This window comes from Chelon labrosus (genome assembly GCF_963514085.1).
Source record: "Chelon labrosus genome assembly, chromosome: 21".
Lineage (NCBI taxonomy): Eukaryota > Metazoa > Chordata > Actinopteri > Mugiliformes > Mugilidae > Chelon > Chelon labrosus.
This window is the reverse complement of record NC_140354.1, coordinates 2,464,872-2,489,736: the sequence shown is the minus strand read 5'-3', so window position 1 is coordinate 2,489,736 and position 24,865 is coordinate 2,464,872. Positions and strand designations below refer to the sequence as shown.

The following is a 24,865-nucleotide window of genomic DNA, read 5'->3' as shown; positions in this document are numbered from 1 at the left end:
CATCCTTTCTCCTTCCTACAGGCCTGATAATTGTTCTGTGTTTGCGGCGTTTTGTGGATAAAAGCTGCCATTCACGACTCATTTCCGTGCATCATGCGCATTCATTATTGCCATTACGAGTATGGACGCTCAGATGCATGGAGACGCGCACAGATGGATGAATTAGTCCAGAGTATCGCGATGCAAGTCAGCGTAAGAGGCAGAGTCCTGCTGCTGCTGCTGCTGCTGCTGCTGCTGGATTAGAAATGTTTTTTCTTTCTTTAAAGAAGAAAAAAAAAGCTGCATGTGCTGTATGTGAAATGGATCCATTAGAGTGGAGATATGAGACATCCCAACCAACACAGGCTTACACTGTGTGTTCTCCATCTGTTTTATTCTCCTCCTCTCAAATCACACAAAAATGACATGTCGCTTTCCTCTTCTTCTTCCAGGTTCTTCTCACGTCCCAGTGAAGCCTGGGCCGGGGGGTCAGAGGTCGTCCTCCAAACCTGCACTACTCCCTGTCACCCCTGCACCCTACCTCACCCTCTCCCCCGCCAGTCACCCTACACTGTTCCCCCCCAAGCACAGGAGCTGCCTTCTTAAATCCTTCCCCCCGCACTTTTCTCTCACTGCCTGCCTCCCCCCTGCACAGAGGACCCCCAACAAACAAAGTAACTGTTTCATGACGAGAGCTGACCAGCCGTCCGCCAGGCACTAAGTGTCCCAGTCATCTTCTCAGATAACACCCCTCACACCCAGGCCTCAAGATGATGTGCGAGGTGATGCCCACCATCTCGGAGGACGGGCGCAGCGGAGGAGGCGGCTCGCCTTCCCCGGCTGGGGGCGGAGGAGGGTTGGGCGGCGGGATGGGAGGCATTGGGGGATACGGCAGTCGGGATTCCCGCGGCGGTGGAGGCAGTGGAAGCGATGAAGGTGGGAGCACAGGCAACCTGGAGTCGCTGATGGTGAACATGCTCACGGAGAGGGAGCGGCTGCTGGAGAGCCTGAGGGAGACGCAGGACAGTCTGGGGACGGCTCACCTGCGCCTTCGAGAGCTGGGCCACGAGAAGGAGTCCCTCCAGAGGCAGCTGTCCATCGCTCTGCCACAGGTATGAAGGCTGTGTGACAATCAGGAAGAGGAGCAGGAGCTGCTGACCCACATGAAAGAGCTGCTTTAAAGAAACATCAGTATCCCTACACATATTCTTCTGCTACTTGTTAGTGTAAGAGTGTCTGTATTGAGTGATACAGGTCATACCTGTGTTTTCCTCATCAAGGTCAGATTGAAGGAGGGTTATGTAACTCCACAAACTATTCTATGTAACAGGCCCGGACCAAGAAAATCAATCATGTCTGTAATTGCACAATCTGAGGCCCAAACAACAGTGTACCCAAATTTATGGAGACTCAGCTAGAAGCTGCTGGTCTGTTTTCTAGCATTAGCTTGGTAGCCAAATGCATCATGGGACCAGAAGTGCCACATTTACATCATCCCCTTGTATATTTTTGATGCTCGCAATGCTGCCGACACACATGCACGGCAAAAAGAACATAATGTACAGTGTGCAAGGAACAGGAAGGAGACAAATACAGTTAGCTTTAGCTTGAAATGTTTGGGAGATAACACACACATCTTATTTACTGTTCCAAGTGCTGATTTCACAAAATACTAAATATAAGCTGAGATGTCTGTTACAAAAATAGGAAAACAAGAATGCTTACAATAAATGCGCATAGGTTATGAAATAAATATCTCTCTCTCTCCCTCTCTTTCTGTCAGAGAGAGTGTGTTATATATCCTTCAGATAATAATTGGTGATGAACAATTTAAATAAAGTCTTTCAGGTTCCATAAAACTAAGCTGGTTAGACAAACATGCTGAAAAATACCAATAACACAATGAGCAACTATGTCATTACAAAAATCCGCTCGCTGTTAAAGTAAACATTTATTACCAGTACAAAGTCCCTGCGTATCAAAAGTACTCCTAGAGAAAATGGTTCCTTTCACAGTGTTGAATTATTGATGTGCAGACCTGTAAGCAGGACTTTAATGTTGCTGCCGGACCAGGTGGCGCTGAGTAGCTCGGCTTTATTGTTCTGTTGGGCCGTTTAAACCGAAGCAACATGGGACAACGGAATCATTCGATTTGGTGTGTTTGGATCAGCTGAAAGAAATCAGACTTATTTTACATCCAGCGTAATATGACACAGCCCAAGTAAAACTGGTGAGTTGATACATCAGTTGGTCGAACAAGCAACAATCTTCTGTGACAGAGAAAAATATAATATAAATGATAATATATTTATGGCTGTTGATGCTGACTTTCCAAAATAACACATTTATAGACATCACATTGACCTCTGGAATAGTATAATATACACATATCGTTCATTTCTAACAATCAAACCCAAAATATAACTATTTTATCACGAAAATGCATTCTTCCTTATTCACTAGTCCAAATAATCTTGAAGCTATAGATACAATATTACAAGTTAATCACGTGGTAAATATAATATTTTATTATGAAAGTTAACCAGAGATGAAAATCTTCCAAAGTGGAACTACTTTACTTCAAATGAAGTACATATACAAAAGTCTTCAAGGATTCTGAAAGTACCTTCAGAGCAGTGTTGTGGATTATTTCCGTTAAACACTCAAACTACGACTTCCCAAAGCCTGGACATGATGGCTAAATGTTATATTCGCCCCGTCACACAGAAGCCAATATTATCCCCCATCCCAGTGCCCGAGAGCTAATCATGTTGTAATTCCACTCAACATAGAAGGGCCCCATGTCTATTTTCAGGCAGGAATCATTGTTGGATGTCCTGGGCCGCGGTGAAGCCTCGCTCATTGTTGGTACCTGTTTTTCTCCGTCGCTATACGCCTGAAATATCAAAATGAAATAACGGATGTGCTCAGTCCAACACGGAGTGACTGGACATTAAAGGGCCGTGTTACCTCGCGGAGAGGAGATCAATATGGCTCGCACATCTGCAGAAAAACACACACGCAGATAGAGGAACACATGGATTGCTGCGATACATTCTCCTGTAGATGAGTTCACCGAGTTCGTCTGTGTGTGTGTGTGTGTGTGTGTGTGTGTGTAGACGTTGCTAAGAGAGAAAAATAGGAGAGAGGGATGGAGAGATAGCGACAGCATGGCACAGAGAGCAAAAAAAACCCTGGTGATATGAAACACACAGAGACTAACAAATCAAGTCCATTTGCATATTGCTGCATGCTAATAAGGTGTCTTCTAGAGTCTGTTTTAGATGTTGTGTCTCATGATTGAAATGGATGAAGGGGCATCAGTTAGAGATGAATTTCTATTTGACCAAAATGATGGCGACCAAGTCAGAGACAGGAAAGGGCCTGGTAACTCACACCATCTTTTACATGAATTAATCCTAGAATTATGATATCCTTGGGGCCCTGAACGTGCCATCTGTACACAGCAATTTCCTCCCTCATCCTTCCTCTTCCATCTTTTTCAAAGAAGTCTTTTACTTCTTTCTCCTCTTCCCCTATTTCATCCGAGTGAGCACATCAGCTCAGACGCTTGTTACAGACTGTACATGCTGTACTTTCTAAATGCATTTTGGCTGGAAGAGGGTGTGAGGTGCGGCGCCTATTTGCTGCCGTGTGGGTAAACTGATCACTGTTAACACAGAGCAAAGATAAGCAGCAGCGCGGCGCACGCATCGCTGCCCTTTAATGGCTCGTTTGCATAAGCGTTTTTGAAAACACACATGACTCTGGGCACACGCGCTCGGGGCCGGTCATGTGCTCTGTGTCATACGTGTATCACGCCACGATCACACAATCGGCGCGTGGCGTTTATGCTCCACTCCGTGTGCAAAGCCTGTCACGTCAGAAACAAAAAGAAAAGCAGACAATCACTGCTGAGAGTTCAACTCAGACTGAGTGAGGTGATAACTTCACTCTCTTTGTTGATTTGTTGCCATAGATACCATTTAGTTGAACCAAAGGCAGCCAATTTTTATTGAAACTATCATGTAGCTAACCTCACAATTATACATAATTGTACTAAATTACACAAAATCACAACAATTCAGCTGGACTGCTGTCAGTTGGAAATAGAAGACTCGGTTGGCCTAATTTCCGATACTCTCATGCTTGTTTAACCTCCAGGTTTTAATGACAGCCAACAGACAGCCATGCTTATTGTGCAATTAAATCAATTTCAGGTGCAACACGTGCAATAAATTCGGTTGTTAGATTTTATATCGAGGCCTGCCTCGAGACTCCTGGACTCCTTGAGCACTGCGGTAGATGTGGAAAAGATTATACTGTAAGTGCTAGCAGGCTGTTTTTTTTTTTTTAAGTTACTCCTTTCCTCTTTCAGCCAAAAATGCAGCTGCATTTCTGTAAAAGGGTGCACTTGTTTAATGCACTGAACTTCTGGGAGGCCAGTTGTGTCTTAATGAAATCAAGGTTTGTCAGATTGCATTTTGCGTTTAATTGCTTTGCGAGTCAAAGGAAAATATTGGCAGTCAAACACGCTGTCGGCTTTTAATGGTGCACGTTTCTTGATCTTTGGGACAACCGGCCAAAGTTCATGTAAAATCATGCTGAGGTATTTCTAGTCAGGGTACTGTGGACATTAGCTTGTTGTTTGGTTCCGCTAGGCAACATGAAGGGATCGGAAGAGGATAAATCCATCAAAAAGCACCTATATATACTATATATAGTAGAATGAAGCATTAACATATTAAGAAATACGTTTTCTGGGAACCCTCACTACTGCTAATCATTTTGAAATGTGATACTGACCAACAAAACCAAAAGTATGAATGCTTTCTGGTGGGTTTAGGAAGGCAAATCATCAGTGGATTCTCAAGCAGACATGGCTTCAGGGGAATACGGGAAAGTACAAAGTTAATTGAAATGCTTCCATGGAAAATGTTGGCAGTAAAGTTTACAGTCTTTCGGTCAGTTTTATGTTTAGTTTTATAATTTTTTTTTTTTTGGGGGGGGGGGGGGGGGGGCTGTCCAAAGTCATTTGAATTGAGCTCGGTTAAGATAATGACTCACGATTTGTTGGTTTCAGTATATTTTTACCAATGTTGCTAAAATGCAAATACGAATAGTGGAACTGAAAATGTTTAACTGAAAGACCGTATATATAGACCGTATATAAATATGGACGTCGTGTCCCCACTTCCTTGCATTGGCCAAACTGAAACTGACGATGGTTTCTCAGGGATACGGGAGGCGCCATCTTGTGAGTTTGGAGCCAGATTCTGCGCAGTACAGTGCAAAGAGGAGCCACATGGAGCCGCGTTATCGATGTGCAACTTTTGTGCAACTTTTAGCAACCATATTTGCAGAAATCATCAGAAGTTAATGTCTTACTTAGCTAAAACCCGCCAGCTAAACTTTACTAATGGCTCTCTGTATCCAAAAATAATCTGTGGATGGAGTTTGATGTGTGTTCAGTGTTGTTAAACTGCACTCATTACCACATGCAGCAGCATCCAGTCAATAACAGCACCCTCTTGTGACCCTGCAGGAGTTTGCAGTGCTGACCAAAGAGCTGAACCTCTGCCGGGAACAGCTGCTGGAGAGAGAGGAGGAGATAGCCGAGCTGAAAGCCGAGAGAAACAACACACGAGTCAGTACCCTCATATGTCTGTTCAGCATTACAATCTGGTTTGATTTTTGGTTCTTAATTGTTGAGAAAGTCTTCACATGAGAAAATGTAATCATCTCTGACAGCTCCTAGCAGGCTGTTTTTGCTTTATTGTAAATGAACCACATGTGTTTCCAGCTGCTGCTTGAACATCTGGAGTGCCTGGTGTCCCGCCACGAGCGCAGTCTGAGGATGACTGTGATGAAGAGGCACGTCCCATCCAGTGAGGTGGAGGTCCTAAAAGCCCTCAAGTCCTTGTTCGAGCACCATAAAGCTCTGGATGAGAAGGTGCGGGAAAGGCTACGGGTGGCTTTGGAGCGCGTGGCTGCCCTGGAGGAAGAGCTGCAGTCTTCCTCTCAGGAGGTGAGACCTCGCTTGTGTTTCTGCGAGTTAGTGATAGAATAAACTTCGAGATGAAGTCTCTCATGATTCTCTCCTGCGATATTTTTAGGTTCTGTCTTTGAGGGAGCAAATCAAGCGACGACAGCAAGGATTAGACAACGGCAAAGAGGTAATCCGCTGCACTTTATTTGCAATTCTTGAAAGAAAACTGAAAAGATATTTCTCCAAGCTGCACAGTGTCACTTTAAAAAGCTGTTACTGTTCTGACATTTATCCTGATCCGTAACAGTCTAACACAGAGACCAAATATCTTTTCTATGTGCAGTTGAGGAGACATGAAAATGTAAACTCGTGAGAGACAAATCAGTCTCTCTGTGAAGCTGTATTTAGGAGCAGGATTGCCTGGTTGATGGTCAGCTGGTAAAATGTTTCCCATGCTGACCTATTTTACTGTGGTAGTAGCATGCTAACATTTGCCAATCAGCAGCTGAGGCTGACTTGGATGCCATTTAGTTTTACATGAGTTTAGTCATAAACAAGAGTATCTGACAAATTAAAATGTTAGCTCAAGGTGGACAATGAAGGAGGGGGAAAATAAATGCCCGTACAACATTTTTGGGCAATTATTACACATTTTAATCAAAACAGAACTAAACTTACTAATAACACAATGATCTTCTACTGAAGTGTTATATCCAAATTGCTGCTTATAATTCTTCCTCAATCAGCGGCTGGAGTGCTGATCAGGTTCCACTGATTGCCAGGAGCTATTGCGGTTGTTGCAACAGTCTACTGTATATCCTGAGATCAGTCTCGTTGCCATATGGCTTCCAGCCATCGGTGACAGGACTGGGCTCACTCCTTCCCAGCAGGGTTGCAGTCATTCAGTAGGAAACAAGTTATGCACCATCTTCTGGTTTTATGGGCTGTATTGTCATTACACAGATACTCGTTCACCTGACATAATCTTTTCTACTGGAATTTTCCATCAGTTAAGTTTGTTCTCAGTTCATTTATGGAAAATCAATTTTTCTGTAGGTAGAAATGTTTTCTGAGATCAAGACTTTAAATTGTATGAAGCTGAAACAGAAAGTATAAAATGGAAATACTCATATAGAGTAAATCTACACAATCTGGTTGTCAAATGAAATTATCCATCCCTTATTAAATAGAAATCACATGGAGTTTTCCTCTGCGTCAAAGCACAGAGAAAAAAAAATCCAGTGTCTGCAAATGATCTGTAACTGGCAACCCCTGGAGATTTATTGGCACTGAGTAAAACTTTATCACTCCTCTATTCATTCAAATAAATATCTTCATCCAGCGGCTTCCCAATGGGCCTTCCTCCATCTTGGACGACGGAGACATTGACAGGCAGAGAGAGGGCGAGATAGAGCGGCAGAGGTCGGAGCTGGGACAGCTGAAAGAGAGGCTGGCGCTCATGTGCAGACAGGTACTCGGTCCGGAGACGCTCGTATGGTCTAATGCTTTCACCAAAACAAACACACAAACAGAACCTCGCAAGATGCTATAACGGACGCAGAACGGTGCGCGCTCGCTCAACCTTGTATCCCGCACTTGCTGTCAGGTTGGGGAGATTGAGGATCAGCTGACGTCCGCCAGGAGGGAGCTGGCCCGATCGGAGGAGGCCAACCAGAAACTACAGAGAGATGTGAAAGAGGTGAGACTCACTGAGGTGTGGTGCCGACAATAAACTCTCTGATAGTTTGCTATGGTAACAATGCCATTTGCCTACGTGACGTCAGCGGACGCTACTGTACGCCAAAAGGCCTGTACCCTGTAACCATGTTGGAGTTTTCTTAGCATGGCTATAAATCAGTCACTGTGCTGGCAGCTGACTGAAAGGCATGTGGAGCGTTTAGGTACAAACCAGTTAACTTGGTGAACGCTTCCCATCACTTGCACGCTCTTTTATCTTCCCATCGCCTTCGCCCTGCTCCCCGTCTGTCTGTCTTGGACTTGTGCAACTGCATAAGTGGGTGCTTCTGAAATCTGTCAACAGCAACTATTAACCGGTCATTATCATTCTTCAGCTAATAGCAGTTCAAACACAGTCAGTTCCATTTGAACAACACCTACTTGTAAACTTAACATTTGCCCTCTCCTGCTTTCTCTGTCTGCTCTTCTTTCCTCTTTGTTTATGCTTCACAATCTTAACACAGAGCTTTTTTTTCATTTGATTCTCCCAGGCGCTATGTCAAAGAGAAGACATGGAAGAGAGAATCACCACATTAGAACGCAGGTTTGTGCCCCCCTCCCTCCCCCTCCCCCCTGAACTCTCAGAAGTTGCTTTGTTCCTAAATGTTTTCCTCTCTCTGCTCCGTCTGCTGTGTTTGTTCTGGTTTGCAGGTACCTGAGCGCCCAGAGGGAGGCAACGTCTCTCCATGACATAAAAGATAAACTGGAAAACGACTTGGCCAGCAAGGAGTCTCTCTACAGACAGGTGGGAAAACCCTCTTTCCTCTTATGTGTGTCCACGTTTCTGCTGTTGATTGGCAGCTTGGCCACGTTTCACGTTGGCACAGAGAGCGCTCTATCAATGCGTTTTCTTTTCCCCCGGTGGCCTTAATCATGTCTGCTGCCTTTGGCAGTCTTTGAGTTTCACCTCCGCTCTCTTCCCGCAGAGCGAAGAGAAGAACCGGCAGCTCCAGGAGCGTCTGGACGATGCGAAGCAGAAGCTGCAGCAAACCTTGCAGAGGGCCGAGACGCTGCCGGAGATCGAAGCCCAGCTCGCCCAGAGAGTGGCAGCACTCAATAAGGTGTGTATCTGCAACCTGACCTCCACGGTTGGGGCATTTTTGAGTTATCAGGTTTGGAAAAGTGTCACAGACCTTTTCTTTTTGGCCCGTTCAGTCTTATATTATGAAGCAAAAATAGCAACATTAGACACACAAGACTGCAGAAATGCATGCATGCAAGCGAGAATATGCAGAGACAAGTGGGTCTATATGTGTGCATGTGTGGGTGGGGGGGCTTACAGGCAAGTTCAAGCATGAATATATATGTATGGCTGAGTTTGTGTGCATTCGTGCATGAATGAAATGAAACAAGATATATCAAATGACAGATGACTACCAAATATTTAATCAAACATTCATGCCAGCAATTCTTAACCAGACAATCTTAAGACGAAAGTCATCTCAGGGCATCGAGCCACCACAGCTATTTGATCCTTGGGCGCTCAACACGTCAAGAACTGTATGCTGCACATATTTTCCGTGACTGAGTGATTCAATTGCGCATGTTAACCTCTAGCATTCCCGTAAACAAGATCTTTCCTCAGCTGCGTCGCCTTCGCTCTCCTCCCATTCGTCAAACCTCTTAAATGGCCATAGTTTCTTCCGACATGTTCAGGCAGGATGGCGTCTGTGGAACGATAAGATGAATGTCTAAGTAACACACAAACAAACTTTCCTGTTACTCTGTGATCTGTACAGGCATGTAACTAATTGGTGGACTTGGTCAACAAGCTGTTTCCTTTGTGTTAATTTGTATTAGTGTCGCAACATGGTTCGCGCTCTAACCCCGCTTCCTCTGCAATCATCCAGGCGGAGGAGCGTCATGGTAACTTTGAGGAGCGACTGCGACAGATGGAGGCGCAACTGGAGGAGAAGAACCAGGAGCTCCAGAGAGTGAGTCATGCTTGCTTTTCCATCTCTCTTTCTCTTTCTGCGTTTTCATCCTCCCCCTCTTTCATGCCGCTCCTTTGTCAGGCTTTACCCGGCACAAAGGCGCACTAATTTTCTAAACCCTCTATTTGACCGCGTACATTCAGATAGACATCTTTGTCACTCGCCTTCAGTCAAGCAGAATGCTTGTTATTAACTCTCCTCCTACCCTCCCTTTTCTCCCTGCCTCTGACTTTTTTCATCTTTCTCTCTCACTTGTCTTTCTCTCTCTCTCTCTCTCTCTCTGTCCCCCTCAGGCGAGGCAGAGGGAAAGGATGAACGACGAACACAACAAGCGCCTCTCCGACACGGTGGACAAGCTGCTGTCTGAGTCCAACGAGCGGCTGCAGCTCCATCTGAAGGAAAGGATGGCCGCCTTGGAAGAAAAGGTGACCTGAATTCCCAACACCACCTTCTCATAACCTGCAATAAAAAAAATGTTAATCTACAATAGAAAATATCTCACCCTGAAGAAATCAGTCCCTTTTACCCAAATGTACTCATGGTGCCAGGGGTGTTCCTTCACTTATCTGCCCTCCAGGATGTGACCAGTTTAAACTTGAGTAAATTCCCAAAACGTGCCCAAAACACCAAGACCATACCCAATAGATGTGTCAACATTTTTTACTTTTGTTGCTCCCAGAGCTCAGAGTTGTTTTTTTATTCTTTTATAAATACCTGAATGTATTTGTACATTTTTAGTACAGTTAATATATTAACACAAAAAAGTCAGAGTCCTATTCCAGTTTATTTTTTTAACCCTTTTTCTTTTGTACAATTAGCACCTTCTTTGTTTTGCTTTCTCTGTATAATCACTTTACTTTCAATAACCGAAAGCTTTACTGAACAAGCTGCATCACAAAAGGCTAAAAGTGCTCTTAAATGTGTTTATTGTGGTTTCTCATAGACATAAAATCTAGGTGAAAACAGGTTTAAACCTACAACCCTGCCTGCAATTATGTTTCCTTTAAATGATGACAATTAATCTGCTACCTCAAGATGTCAGAACGTATTTTCCCATGGGTTAACAGATTAATACATTTTATTATCTTGAGACATCAGGATTACTTGTCATGAGAGAAATGACTCTTGTTCTCAGAAATCAATATTTATTTAGACCTTTGAAATTAGTGTGTGCTTCATTTGATCTCATCTGATTCATGACTGTCAGCGGTGATTCATAACAGTTGAAACCCTGAAGTTCACCTGACTCCTCTTTTGACGAGCACTGATCTGTGCGTTAGGGTTTGCCTTCAGGGCTTTCTGGCAGGGAGGCCTTCTGGTTTTGTGACGCGATTACTATTTTGAAACGGTCTGTTTTAACCAAAACAATGAACAATCCAAATCTAACCAAACAGCTTTGTTGCCTAAACCAAGTGCAAATGAAAACTACAAAAAAATGATGCAATAAGTAAACACACAAGTCCTGATCTGTTGCTGGAAAAGTCCTATGTTTACTCATCCAGCCACCACAAACACGTTCAATTTGTTGCTTTTTATACGACTTCGCTTGACTAAGCAAACAATTTTTTATCTCTCTTGATAATGAGCGTTGTTATGTAGTGATAAGACAAGATGAATGAATCCGTCGTCGTGTGAGAATGAGCTTTGTTGGCGCACAATTGAACTTCGGGCCTGTTCAGACCTTGCATTAAGATCCGATGTGGGTGATCCCATCTCGTAAAAGACAGATGTGAACACTCCCTTGACACACTGAGATCTCATTTGAAAGATCTGATCTCTGACCACACGTGGAGGTGGTCTGGGTCACATATGTCCACATGTGTCCACATTCCTTTGGTAGTGTGAACTCAATGTGTCCTGAGTCGCATTAAAGACCACCTATACTCAAAAGGAGTGCTCCTGCTTCGGCAGGCTTTTGCCTCAATAATTGATGTGGTCATGTTAACGTATGAGGAGCCATATGTAGTTAAGTTACGTATCTGCAATATCTATATTTACCTTTATTACAGAAGATTACGGTGCATATGGAAACTTCTAGGGCTGGAGTTATGATGTGAGTTTTGTGCAGGTCTAACTAATGTCAGGGCGGAGATCAATAAATAATAACTTAGCGTGTGAGCCAAAGTCATGACACACACATAAAAAGCGCTGTTCTCTGAAGCTGTTACAATATTCTACTGCGCCCCAGGTGATGTCGGGGGTTTACACACAGAGCGCGGAACTGAGTTCGGATCTGGAGACACATTTGGAGACGCATGTTAATGCCTGGTCTGAACTCACGTACCTAAAGCTGGTCACTTACGATTGGATTGCCCAGCTTCATCAAATTGCATAGCTTAAACTATCATTGCATGCATAGTTGGACAGCTATGTGCTAACCTTGCTGTCCAGTTTGGACACATCTCATAAGACTCTCTCTCTCTCTCTCTCCAGAATGCCTTGTCTGAGGAACTGTCTAACATGAAGAAACTCCAGGATGATCTACTGGCTAACAAGGTGACCGCACCCCCAGGCCTAATTCTTCGCCAAAGCCATTCGACATATTTTTTTCACCAACTCCGTGTCTTTTCCTCTTCCAGGACCAGCTGATAGCGGAGCTGGAAAGGCTTCAGCTGGAGTTAGATCAGCTGAGAGCGAGGCCTGGGGGCTCTTATTCCAGGTTGGTGTCTGCCGTTTAGACATCAGCACCACAGGAAGCGTCCGGCTCTAACTATTATTTTGAGCGCCCCGCATGGCCTCGCCTGACTGTTAAGACGCTCCTGTTGTGTATCTTATCTTGTCAAACACTGCAGATAAATCACTCCACGTTGGAGGTGTTTAACAGTGTCAGCACTCACGGCACAGGGCGGAAACTGTGTTTATATACAGTATATACACACTCACTGCACAAACACATGCATGATCCAACACTGCTAATTCCCACTTTCTCATCTGCATGTCTTGACAGTTCCTTTTGTTGGCTCCTGCCGAGCTGTTTAATGGAAATATGTTCACCAGTTTTCTTTATATGTTTTATTCATTATTTTTTATTACTTTTTATATATATATATATATATATATATATATAGAGAGAGAGAGAGAGAGAGAGATATGACTTTTTTTTTCTGTCCTATTTTTTTCTACAGGTTTCAGCTTCTGGACTGACTATTGTGCTGTGTTTAAATTCCTCACCTTGTCATCCATATGACTGTCTTTGTTATACTTCCACAGTCTCATTCACCCAGACATCTTATCTTGTATCATCTCTCCTTTTATCTTTCCAGTCGCTCTCTCCCAGGTAGCGCTCTGGAGCTGAGGTATTCCCATGGGGGCGGGTCCCTCCCGACTGGCTCCACCAGTCATCTGGATCCCTTTGGTAGTGCGTCTGCAGGTGGCGTGGTCAGGCGAAGTCACCGGGCCCGTTGGAGCTCCGCCCGTGAGGACTCTAGCAAGGTGAGACTCAAGCATACGTACAGTCCACCGCAGATTTAGGCTGTATGTTTCTTCTCTGTAAAAAAAAAAAAAAAACTGAGAATGATTACTGTTACTGATCTGTGGCGTCAGACCCATGTTTTTTATAATGGATAAATCAGCTAGTTCTATTTTAAATGGAGCTCTACTGCACAAAGGAATAAGTGAAATAAATGTTGGTTTGCAACTTTTCAGTTTGATATGTCGATTGAAAATGATTATTGGACGCCAGCAGTCTACAGTTTGTTTACATGTGAAACAAGTTGCTCATTAGCCACCTACATGCAGAACTAAAAGTTTCAAAGTGCTACTTGTGCTGTTAACATGGTTAAATTCTAGATGGGAAGTGAGTTTTCTTTTCTGACTCTCTGCGTGCAGTACCCAGACTGGGAGAGCGGGGCTCTGCTGGGGACTGGGTTCGAGCCGGGCATGGACGTGGGCTGCTCCGACGACGAGGACAATGGGGAGCCTCGGTTTGGCTCCGAGCTTCTGTCCCCCAGCGGGCAGAAGGACGTGCAGACCCTGGCCATGATGCTGCAGGACCAGCTGGAGGCCATCAATAAGGAGATCAAGTAAGGAAAGGGCGCCAGCGCTTAACAGCTGGCAGGGAGGGAGGGGTTTCGGGGAGGTGAGAATGTGAGAAACACCTCCCTGCATGCTGCAGTCTGATACACACCAGCACATGCTGCAGCCTCAGAAATAAACACATCAACACCTCTCTGACACTGCTCAAAGAAATGCTGCAACCATGGTTGGTAGTGATAAATGGTTATATAGTCATATAGTATGATGTCATTAGATTTATCCTGAAGTGTAGAATCTGAAAAGCATTGCTGATTATAGATGCGTGTTGGATCAGACATGTTGGAGCTAAGGTGTTAATTGTCTCTAGTGTAGATTAATTTCTCTCTCCCTGTAGTGAAATGATTACTGACCATGTAACCGACAAATAATGCAGTTTTGATGATCTCAAGACTTGCAGGGACTTCCGGTAGATGAGGGGATTGATTCCATTCCTCATGTCTGTTTAAGTCCTGAGACTTTTACTAGTTATCTTAGTTAGTGTGCAGAATGGAGACAGGGGAAAGTTGCCAGGATTTTGCATGGAATAAACAAAACCAAAGTATAAAATGTAAATCAGAGAGCTTTAGAGGTGCTTGTAGGTGGATTTTATCATAGAAACGGGAGTACAGTCTCCCCCTTTTTATCATACTGCCATGAGAGTTGTCTAAAGTCAAATAAGCTTTTTTTCCCCAAAACTATTCCTTGACGTCTGTGCTAACCTGTACAGAGTTGAACTCTACAACAGTGAAATGATATGGATCACAATGTTTGTCTGCATTAAAAACCAGATTGATCCAGGAGGAGAAGGAGAACACAGAGTTGCGAGCTGAGGAGATCGAGAGCCGGGTCAGCGTGGCTTTGGACAGTCCGCCCATCCCTCCGTCCTCCCTGGGCAGAGACAGCACAGGGCGGGGCTTCATCCCCTCGTCCATCACATCCTCCACCCTAGCCTCCCCCTCCCCCCCCAGCTCTGGACACTCCACCCCTCGTCTGCCTCACTCCCCAGCCCGTGAGACTGATAGACAGGTACGGCTGGAAAGTGTTAACTTTTCTATTCTTTTATCTCACCTTGGCATCATCCTCCCTGTTTATGCAAACAGCTCCTCCAGACATTGAGTCATGTCCATAATGCAAAAGTAAATCATGCGTAAAGGGTGGGGGAAGTTTCTCCTGCAGCACGTTAGATTGGGTAAGACTCATTCGCAGGGTGGGATGAAGACTCCAGGAGAAGGAGGATTACAAGAATTAGTGCAACGAACCAAACGCTAGTTGTCAGTGGTGATTTCTGAGAATGATAATGTTAATGTGGGAGTTCAGAATAGACTGGCAAGAATGGTTCCAGTTAGGAAGCCAAAGAAAACATCGTGGTACTATGAATGTGGAAGCAATGGAGTTTGAAAGATAGTAGCAGGAAACAGTCGACTGAAAACTAGGAAACAGCGTTCAAGGAATAGTTTTGATGTTTGATGTTCTGGGAAAATAGTAATAGTAATAGTGTGTAGTTTTCACATACCCGTTCTGAACGGACTTAAATTGTGAGCCTTGCAAGTGTGGGTACGTTGAGTTTGACTGCATTTGAAAGAGCTGGGCTGCATGTTTCCCTTGTTTCCAGTCTTTACGTTAAGCTAAGCTAACTGCTGGCAGTAGACTTATGTCAAGTGTTATTATTCTCTGTCATTATTTTGCCATTTTGGGAGTTAAAAATTAAATTTTATCGCTGCATCTAGTTTCATACTTTACACTTCGTATTTCAGAACAACAAAGAGGATGATCGGTCCCTCGCTCTTCTTGACTCCACGCCTCCTCCAACTCCTCGTGCACTGCGATTGGACAGGATGACCCTCACCCATCCGGGGGCAATGCTCGACGACCCCCGAGAGTTTCGTAGGTAAGGCGGCCGCGTAGAGTAGATATTTCAAATGTAGTGCTCTTAATGCGACATTTTAACGCTGCTTACGCTCCGTGATTTCCTTTCTCTCCTTCAGTCTCTCAGCAGATGGAAGCAGCTCCAACAGCAGCCAAGATTCTCTCCACAAGTCCAGCAAGAAGAAAAGCATCAAGTCTTCCTTCGGTCGGCTGTTTGGAAAGAAGGAGAAAGGAAGGATGGGCCAACCTGGTCGGGAGGGATCTGCTTCTCTTGGTAAACAGATGGGGGATAAGGGAGGGATAACGCTGACTGCGTATAAGTAATCCACACTGTCATTTAAACATGTTTGAGCTGCTGTGGCTTAGTGAGTCCAGATATCTATACATCTCTGCTTCTTTTGACCTTTCACCTTAACATGTCTTTCCCAGCATCTACGCCTTCTGAAGACCTGGCCTCTGGAGACCCAATTGGAATGAATAAGACTGGAACTCTTGGTCCAGCTGATAAAGACCGCCGCAGCAAAAAGAAGTTAGTGCACTTTTCATATTTTGATCTCTCATTCCATTTCCCCACATATCTTAAACTGGCTTTCTTCTTGTCAGACATGAGCTACTGGAAGAAGCATGCCGCCAAGGACTTCCCTTCGCATCCTGGGACGGACCTACTGTTGTGTCTTGGTTGGAGGTAGGAAACAGTAGTTACAGAAACAAAAAAGCTAAACATCCTTACATCATATCTTCCATATTACATCTCCTGCTTGCCTCACTCCAGCTGTGGGTGGGAATGCCAGCATGGTACGTCGCAGCCTGCCGTGCCAATGTGAAGAGCGGTGCCATCATGGCCAACCTGTCCGACACCGAAATCCAGAGGGAGATCGGCATCAGTAACCCGCTGCACCGCCTCAAACTTCGGCTGGCCATCCAGGAGATGGTGTCCCTCACCAGCCCGTCTGCCCCGGCCAGCACTCGCTCTGTGAGACTGCACATACATCGAACACGCCTAAAAGAGCTAGTGCTGTTTAAGAGAGATCCCAGTCTAGACGCCTTCCCTATGGGATTAAAGTTAAAGAAGCCTTTAATTGGAGCAAGCCGAGACCTTAAACACCTTCACATGTGTGTTCATGAACTCATTCGTGCTTATCCAGGCCCACGGTGTTCTCCTTGCTGAGCTTAGACTTTGGCTGGGAATACACAAATGGTGCATCCTTATTAGACATGTGACGCGCATGTTAAGCCGGATATGTGAGATTGTCTCAAATGTCAATTTGAGACAATCTCAAATTGACATAGTGTCAACACTAATAATAATACTGTGACTGCAGAGTCTAGTCACACTATAGAAAGATAAATGAGGCGGATTGTGGCGGTCTGGGCCACTTGTGACTACATTCCTTTGGTAATGTGGAAACACAGTGTGTCCTGGCCACATTTTTGCCTCATTCACTACGCATTTCCTCAGTAACACCATGGCGGAGACAAATAAATAAATAAATAAATAAATAATAACTTAACCGGTGCACTCTCAGTGAATGAGTGAGACATCCACAGCTCATTACGTTTCACAATTTCTCTTGTGATCTAAAGAGACCACCCGAGATGCTTATGGAGGTACGTTTTAATTCCGGTTGTGAACACACGTACTCAGGGCACATGTTGATACCACGTCTGCTCAGGGACAGAGCAGCGGATGTTTAAAAATGTTGTAAAAGTCTGGTCCTGTTCTCCGTCCCTGTTAAAGTCACAAATGACTGAAAGTCATCTTTCCCGGTCTGGTTGTCTGTTTTGGTGTTTGAACCAAATTCCAAAATTTTGGTTTGTCTTGGCTTTCCCAGTACCGTACTTTGCTTGGCTTCGAAATGATTTTCAATAGGAATCCCATTAATTAATGGATGACATGTGTGTAATGATCCTCTGATTAGTTTGTAAAAACCGGTCAAACCTTTTGTTAATGGAAAATCAGCATGGCGACGAGAGCTGTTGAGGCTGGCTCAGACCTCAAAATTTTTGCACAAGTCTCGACTCAGAGCTCAGATCAGTCGAGGCAGTATGTGGTGTTTACTTTCTATCTGGTAACTTTGCTTCTTTTGTTCACATGGTCGCAGTCGACCAGTAACGTGTGGATGACCCATGCGGAGATGGAGTCTCTGAACGCCGCCACCAAGCCTCCGGTCAGTACCCCAGCTGCCCTGTGTCTGTCTGACAAACATCCCCTTATATGGTCATGATTGTTTTACTCAGTTTTGAATAATGTTGAGTGTCTTGTCTGGTCTGAATCACGTTGATGAGTCTCTCCCTTTCCTCCTCTCTCTCTGTATTTTTGTATTTCTCTCTGTATGTGTTTGTCTTTCTGTGGGCCCAGGCCATAGTGTTGAGCATCTTCTTCTCTCCCCGTGGTTGCTGTTTCAGTGTGAACTGCTTCCGACTAATTACCCGTTCACTAACACACTGTTCCTCCCTTTTGTCCTCTTTTCCTGCTGCTGCTGTTGCTGCTCCCTCCGCCTCTGCTTCCCCTCCATCATCTTATCCATCTGTCCACACTGCTCTTGACCCCTGCTTCCCTTTCCCTCACCACCTCCACATCACTCTCTCTGGCTCTGTCTCTCTCTGTCTCTTCTCTTGGCACTCCAGGAGCTGAAGGAGTTCAGCTGGGATCAGGTAGGGATCAACTGCACCTTTTGAAAAGTCAGAATTGACACAAAATGGCGCATATCTGTCAGTAATTTCATCTCTAGTGAGACTAGCCGCAGTGACTCATGAGCGTTGACTTGCACCAGCGTCACATATCGAGCCGAGCATGAATCAGCGTCGATCATGTGTGGTTGTCCCCTCCAGATCCTGGCCTATGGTGATATGAATCATGAGTGGGTGGGCAACGACTGGCTGCCCAGCCTGGGCCTGCCTCAGTATCGCAGCTATTTCATGGAGTCCCTGGTGGATGCCCGCATGCTGGACCACCTGACCAAGAAGGAGCTGAGAGGACAGCTCAAAATGGTGGACAGCTTCCACAGGTATAACTTCTGCTTATAACTTATATAACTCTTTCGTCGCTTCCCGTGCTTACACACACATTCTTTGCAGTTGACTCCCTGTCTTTGTGTGGTATGGGAAATATGAACATAGTTGTTGTGACTGCTCAGGTGTGTGCCTCCAGGCTCTCTCTTGAGCTCACTTTTGAAGGACTTAAGGGGTCAAAGCTGTTTGATTGTTAATGCTTTCTGAGTACATGTGAGAGTGGAAACACGCCCCCAGTTAACCTGCCTAAACCACTGACCCTCTGTACCTTTGACCTCTCCCAGGGTCAGCATGCATTACGGCATCATGTGCCTGAAGCGTCTGAATTACGATCGCAAGGAGTTGGAGAGGAGGAGAGAGGAGAGCGCCTACCAGAACAAAGGTGAACTCTTGTTTCTCTGCCATTATCTCAGCATTCATGCCATAGGTGGCGGTGGTGGTATCGTGTGATCTGTGCTCCAACTAATTAGTCTATTCATGCAGTGCTATTGTCCTGTTCAAAGCATACACTAGTGATTGATATATTTAACCTTGCATTTAAAACCAGCCCATTTATTTACACATTTATTATTACTTTCATTATTATTATTGATCTCTTAGTAACCCAACTTTTCTTGGTCATGTTATTTATTGTGTTGTCTGTCAATAAATCCCTTAATTCACTGAAAGTATCTTTTCTAAAGCAGTTATTTGTAATCATCCATCCAAAATGGCATGTTTCTGCAGTGCACAGACTAGAAGTCAGCTTTAGATAAGACACTTTAGTTCATAATTTAGGTTTTCCACATGTCCCGAACGTCATACTGTACATATCACACTGATGTTTTTGAAAATAAAAAATAGTTCACTAATTCACTCCTCTCACATTTATGTTTGACATTTTAAGATTCCGTAACCAATTGATCGAATTTCTCTGTGATGAACTCTCTGACAGTAAAATGATCTGAAAAAGAGCTGGCATTGCCAAGGTTTATAATAACTTGTGTACGTTCAATAATTTTGCCCTTTATATGACGTATGATCAACGCTTCTAAAAGCCCAACTTGTATGAGAATCCTTTACAAGAGTTAAACTTCATAGAGCTGATTTGGAATCAGTCTGGTTATTAAACCATGTCAGTCATGTTTACAGAAAGCTGATGATTTAGTCACTTTTAGGTTTTTGATGCTTACAACTTCATAAAAACTCTACAGTTATCTTGTGAACGTGCTGCTAACCTCCACACATGACTAAAACGAAACAGTTTTGAATGTGAGTATTTGTTTTTTCTATGATTTAACTTATAGCACACACAGTATAGTACAGAATCTCTGGTCTACCTTCTGAACTATCTAAAACATTAATACTATGATTAAAAGTTCAATTTCTATTCGTTATATTGGTGAGCATATGACAGGACAGTTGGACCAAGACTTCTTGCACCTAAGCTTTGCTTGAAGTGTTGTTTGTATTTGAATATAATCTACCCTAACTGGCACTCTCCACACAAAATATTCAGCATGGAGATCTTTTTCTGCATGTAAGACTATATTTACAAGTATAATAAATCATCTGCTTATCTTGTCTAAGATTTTAATTGGCCATACAGAGAACACAGAAGCATATTTGTATTATTATATTATTAGTACAGGAAATTGCATTTAACAAAATCTCTTCAAAGTAAGCAGACATAAAAAGAAGAAAATAAAATCTGAGGAACACGAAAAAAAAGTTTTTACATCAGCATTAGCTTGTAAAATAGATTAAAATGCCTAAAATAACCTAATAATGGCAAACAAAACAAACGTTTCCTTTGATTTCTAATGTTTCCCTACATTCCTGGGAGATGTTCAGACCACCCATTGTTTATTGCTTTTTCCTCGTTCGTACTTAGGAGAGATTATAAGCCGCAGCTTTCTGGTTTGGCTGGATAATGGTTACATGAATGTCAACACATTCGGTCATTAAACAAACCCAAAACTCTCGCTCTCCCTCCACTCTGCCTTAACGATACACATGTTGTGCATTTACAGTCGGTCCATCTTGGCTTTCTCCTCAGGAAGTTTAAACAGTTCAGGAAATTGGCAAATTTTAGGTTTCCCTGATGATAAACTCAAACGGTGTCATCCATCTAAACAGTCCTTTGTGATTATGTGTGCAGCTTGGACTATGGGAAATGACCACAGTATTAACAAAGCGTATAAAAGCAGCAGTCAGCTTGGTGTTTTGCAGATGAATGCCTCCGCTCCCTCCTTTCACCATCTCCCTTTTTCCACCCAGATGTGATGGTGTGGTCCAATGAGCGTGTGATGTGCTGGGTGCAGACTATCGGTCTGAAGGAGTATGCTGACAACCTCCGCGAGAGTGGCGTGCACGGGGCTCTGCTGGCTTTAGACGACACGTTTGACTACACTGACCTGGCACTGCTGCTGCAGATCCCCAATCAGAACACACAGGTAATGGACTGATGGTCAGTGGTCCATTTCTGCTTATGACAACTAGCGCTGCAGTAGAACAGGCCACCAGGCTACTCCTGGGCTTCAGATAGGACCAAATATGCTTGTGTCCGAAAGTGTTGAAAGTAGTGATACAGGGGTTAAGATGCCGGCAGTTAACTGTAGCACCTGCATCAGTCTCTATTGTTTTATTATTTTCTGTCACCTCTCTGCTGACTTTTTTTTTCAGTCATCTGGTTTAAAGCAGGTGCAATATTCAAAACATGACCTTATGACTGTGAGCACAGCAAAGCCATCCTGAGCATGTGTCATCTGCAGAGTCAGAACTAATCTCAAAGCCTGACGTCATCTCTCTCCTGCAGGCCAGACAGCTCCTGGAGAAAGAGTACAACTCCCTCATCTCTATGGGAACTGAGAGACGACCCGATGAGGTCAGCATGTTAATCTTTTTGGAGAAAAAAAAAAAAGTACACATTTGACACGAGGAGCCACCTTTTGATTCACGCCCTCTCTGTCATGTCTGGCAGGATGGAACTAAGACGTTCACACGCTCGCCCTCCTGGAGGAAGATGTTTAGGGAGAAAGACCTACGGGGTGTGACCTCTGACTCCGCCGAGACCCTGCCTGCTAACTTCCGTGCCTCAGCCATCTCCACGCCCTCGGTTACCCTGAGAAAGGTTCAGAGTGATGGTGAGTACGAGCCGCGACCTCTGACACCTTTGCTCTCATATTCACACTGTTCAGCTCCTCTGAGCCCTCGAGGTGCGTCTCAATTTAGACGATATGTCAAAACCCGTTACTCTATACGCCGTTACTCACATGTAGAGCATGATAGGAATCGGGGCAAAAGGTTGATTGTCCCCAAGTTACCGAGCAACCTTTGGTCAGCTCTTAATAAATGAGCCATGTGTTTACATCTCGGAAATGAGCCTTGAACAGAAATATTTGTCTTCCTCCAGCGTACAGTATGTACACTGCAAAGGCAAAAACCCAAATCACATGCACAGACCGGTTGGCTGTTTTCATGCAAAGCCACTATTAGTTTGCCAGTGGAATTTTCTATTTCCTTCAGTCGAGGAACTGACAATAACAAGGAACAGACTCTTTAAAGTGCAGAGGAAGACAATTATCCCTCATTCCACTTCTTAATGTGAATGCCTCTGGAAGGTCAGTGCTGTTATGATAATAGCCCCGTCTCTGTCTGTCTCCCAACACAGCCAGCTCTGGTGCCCGGGGTGAATCTGCCTCAGTGAGGACGTACTCCTGTTGAGGGGCTGAGGTGAGAACTGTGCGCCACATTAATTAAAGAGTCTAGCAGCGTTTCTTTTCCGTGTGAGGTTTTAGCTTGTGAGGCAGCTTCACTGAGCTTCAGAGATGGCTTGCACACGTGCCAAGCGCTTTTCTTTGAACCTCATTTTATGTATTTGTTTGTTATAGCGAATTGGTTTGGGCTCAGGGATTTTGTTAGTAGTTCCTCTAAACGGTGGTTTGGGTTGGTGGTGATTTAAACTCAGTTGAGTTAAGGCCACTGAAGCAGTTATGTGGCAGTAATGCTGTTTCTCTCCTCAGGGCACTGACAGGACTGGGACTAGAGGACCCTCTCGCTCATCCACGGAGAAAGAAGCAATGAATATAACCATTTAAAATAAAAATAAATCTATCAGTCTGACCATTCTGCAATAACAGAAGCAAAGGTTATTAACATGAAGATTGTATGAATGTATTTTCTGATCAGAATAGGCAGGTTGAATGGGTTCAGCTAGTTGTCTCTCTCTTCTTGGTGTTCTGTCTTTGCTCTTCCTCTATCAGAGTGACTGCTGCGAGGTAAATAAAGGACAACACCGGTGTTGGTTGGGTCGGTGCCGGTCATGCAGGTTTCTCCTCTCTTCATTCCTGCCGGTGTCTGCACACAGTCAGCAGAGTTGGCAATATCAGGGCTCACTCTCCTCCCTTCAGAGGAGACCACTCGCTGCCATTTATTGTCTTACAGTTTGAAAACAGCTAAACATGTCGCCTTACAACTGCTGCTCAACAACAGGTGTTTTTAAAGTTTGGATTTTAAAACCAAGAGGACATTTAAGTGGACAGACATGTAATGATGAAGCACCGGTGTTCTCCTTTCTGCTGATAAGTTGGCTGGTGTCCAGTGTCAGCCATTGTGGTTCTATTGTTGGCTTCTATGGTCCTGTCAGGGGGTGTCTGAGTGTACCCAATTGGTCAGGGCGGTGTAGTAAAACATGTCTGAATTCAGACCACCATTTATGCTTTGTCTGTTGGCACCTTGAAAGCCGATAGGCTGAGTAAATCTCTTTTGAAGGGAGCCCATTATACAGATCAAAGGCGCAGTGTTGGGTGGGACAGGGTGGAGCGAGGCCACAGAGGCATTGTGTTCGGAGATTTCATGATGTCCGTGGAAGGAAATCAATTAAGTCACCGCTGGTACCACTTTCTAGAAAGGCCGTCTTTACAAGGGGCTTACAACTCATGGCTTTTTAACATTCAGTTTACTCAGCAGGACGGGTCAGGCTGTCACATCAGTGTCTGTTAACAGTTCTGTGCTTACAGTTAGTTAGATTTAGTGGTGTTAGAAATAGCAATAAGATTTGGAGGCTTTAATTAAAGAAGATTAGACTACAGCGCTGTAGGAGACAGACCCAAAGGAGAGCCTTAAACTTGGTCTATGTAAGTCCTATATAAGCAACCATTTAAAACTTACTGTATCCTTACTCATTCCCATGTAAGTAAAAAGCTGCTAATAAAGACAAATTCAGGAGTCACACGGTTGTGAAAGATCATTCCTTTAAAGGACCATGCAAATTGATGGCGGACCTGACCTATTATTTACTGTTAATAAATAGTACATAGCATTAATTTCGGGTTATAAGCCCTCGGTGACCTATGTCTAACTAGAAGGTGGTACCTAAGTTTTAAATGCATTAAGGAAGGTGTGTCACTGAAGCCAGACTCCTCACTAGGCACACACAACGTCATCATGCAGTTTATGACTTGTCGACTTGTAATCATCAGCTCAGGGTCTTGGGTAATCCTGATGATGGGAGAGGCGTCGGAGAGACAAAACAGCAACTCAGAGGGAGAGGGAAAGGAAAAAAACAAACACAAAAAGGGATGGACAGAAGCCGGTCATTTTTACTGCACACACAAGCCATAACAGAAACTAGGAGCTCTCTGGGGGGGTGGCGGCGGTGAGATCAGAGAGAGAGGCAGGAAGAGAGGGCGAGCCCGAGGACGTCCAGGAAACAAAAACCTTTAGCCTCTGTGTTTACGATGCATGTCAAATAAAACGACAATGACCTAAAAACATTTTTTTGGTAGTGAAAATGATATGAGGTGTCGTTAAAAAAAATATATATCTGTATGATAAACCTACAGGGGTGGGAGCCTGGGGATCAATTTGTAAAATGTGTGTATTTTTTTCAGTTGTATTTTTTATTTTTTACGATAACTATTTATTTTCTTTAGGTATGTATTGGACAAATGTATGTACATGTTCCGTTCCTTCTCAACTTCATTTGAATCTAGTTTTAAAAGTAAATATGAAAAATGGTCATTCAAATACGCTACTGTATGTGTACATTTTGAGAACAAATTGTGCAATGATTTAACAGATTTCCATGATTAAAAGTGATAGTAAAACAAACTGAAAATATCATCTGGAAAATAAAGAATTATGATGATGATGATGGTGATGATGGTGGTGATGTAAAAGAAGAAAAAAAATAAAATGATCCAGGTGGATCTGCTGATCATCGCAAACTTCCCCTGCTCTTCTTTTCCTCATTGACTATCTTAAACTACAATTTTTTTTTATTCATTTTAAATGAGGGCTACTTTTTACTAAAGTCTGAACTCTTCAGATGTTTGGAGACCCACTTCTTAGC

General features: G+C 43.9%; 1 protein-coding gene across 1 annotated transcript; it reads left to right on the top strand.

The window, feature by feature from the left end:
* Nucleotides 1-749: 749 nt before the first annotated feature.
* Nucleotides 750-24,690, top strand: ppfia3 (PTPRF interacting protein alpha 3; the record flags this gene model as incomplete). The annotated part of the gene is made up of 30 exons (XM_084570687.1): nucleotides 750-1,091; nucleotides 5,525-5,626; nucleotides 5,783-6,007; nucleotides 6,096-6,155; nucleotides 7,311-7,439; nucleotides 7,575-7,667; nucleotides 8,197-8,249; nucleotides 8,357-8,450; nucleotides 8,632-8,766; nucleotides 9,556-9,639; nucleotides 9,933-10,064; nucleotides 12,073-12,135; nucleotides 12,219-12,298; nucleotides 12,903-13,071; nucleotides 13,468-13,661; nucleotides 14,442-14,679; nucleotides 15,408-15,541; nucleotides 15,639-15,793; nucleotides 15,949-16,048; nucleotides 16,123-16,204; nucleotides 16,292-16,492; nucleotides 17,622-17,687; nucleotides 18,148-18,174; nucleotides 18,352-18,527; nucleotides 18,816-18,913; nucleotides 20,791-20,966; nucleotides 21,329-21,397; nucleotides 21,494-21,656; nucleotides 22,184-22,245; nucleotides 22,536-24,690. The coding sequence occupies 29 exons, from the start codon at nucleotides 750-752 to the stop codon at nucleotides 22,234-22,236; spliced, it is 3,693 nt and encodes a 1,230-aa protein (XP_084426813.1). The 3' UTR covers nucleotides 22,237-22,245; nucleotides 22,536-24,690.
* Nucleotides 24,691-24,865: the final 175 nt, after the last annotated feature.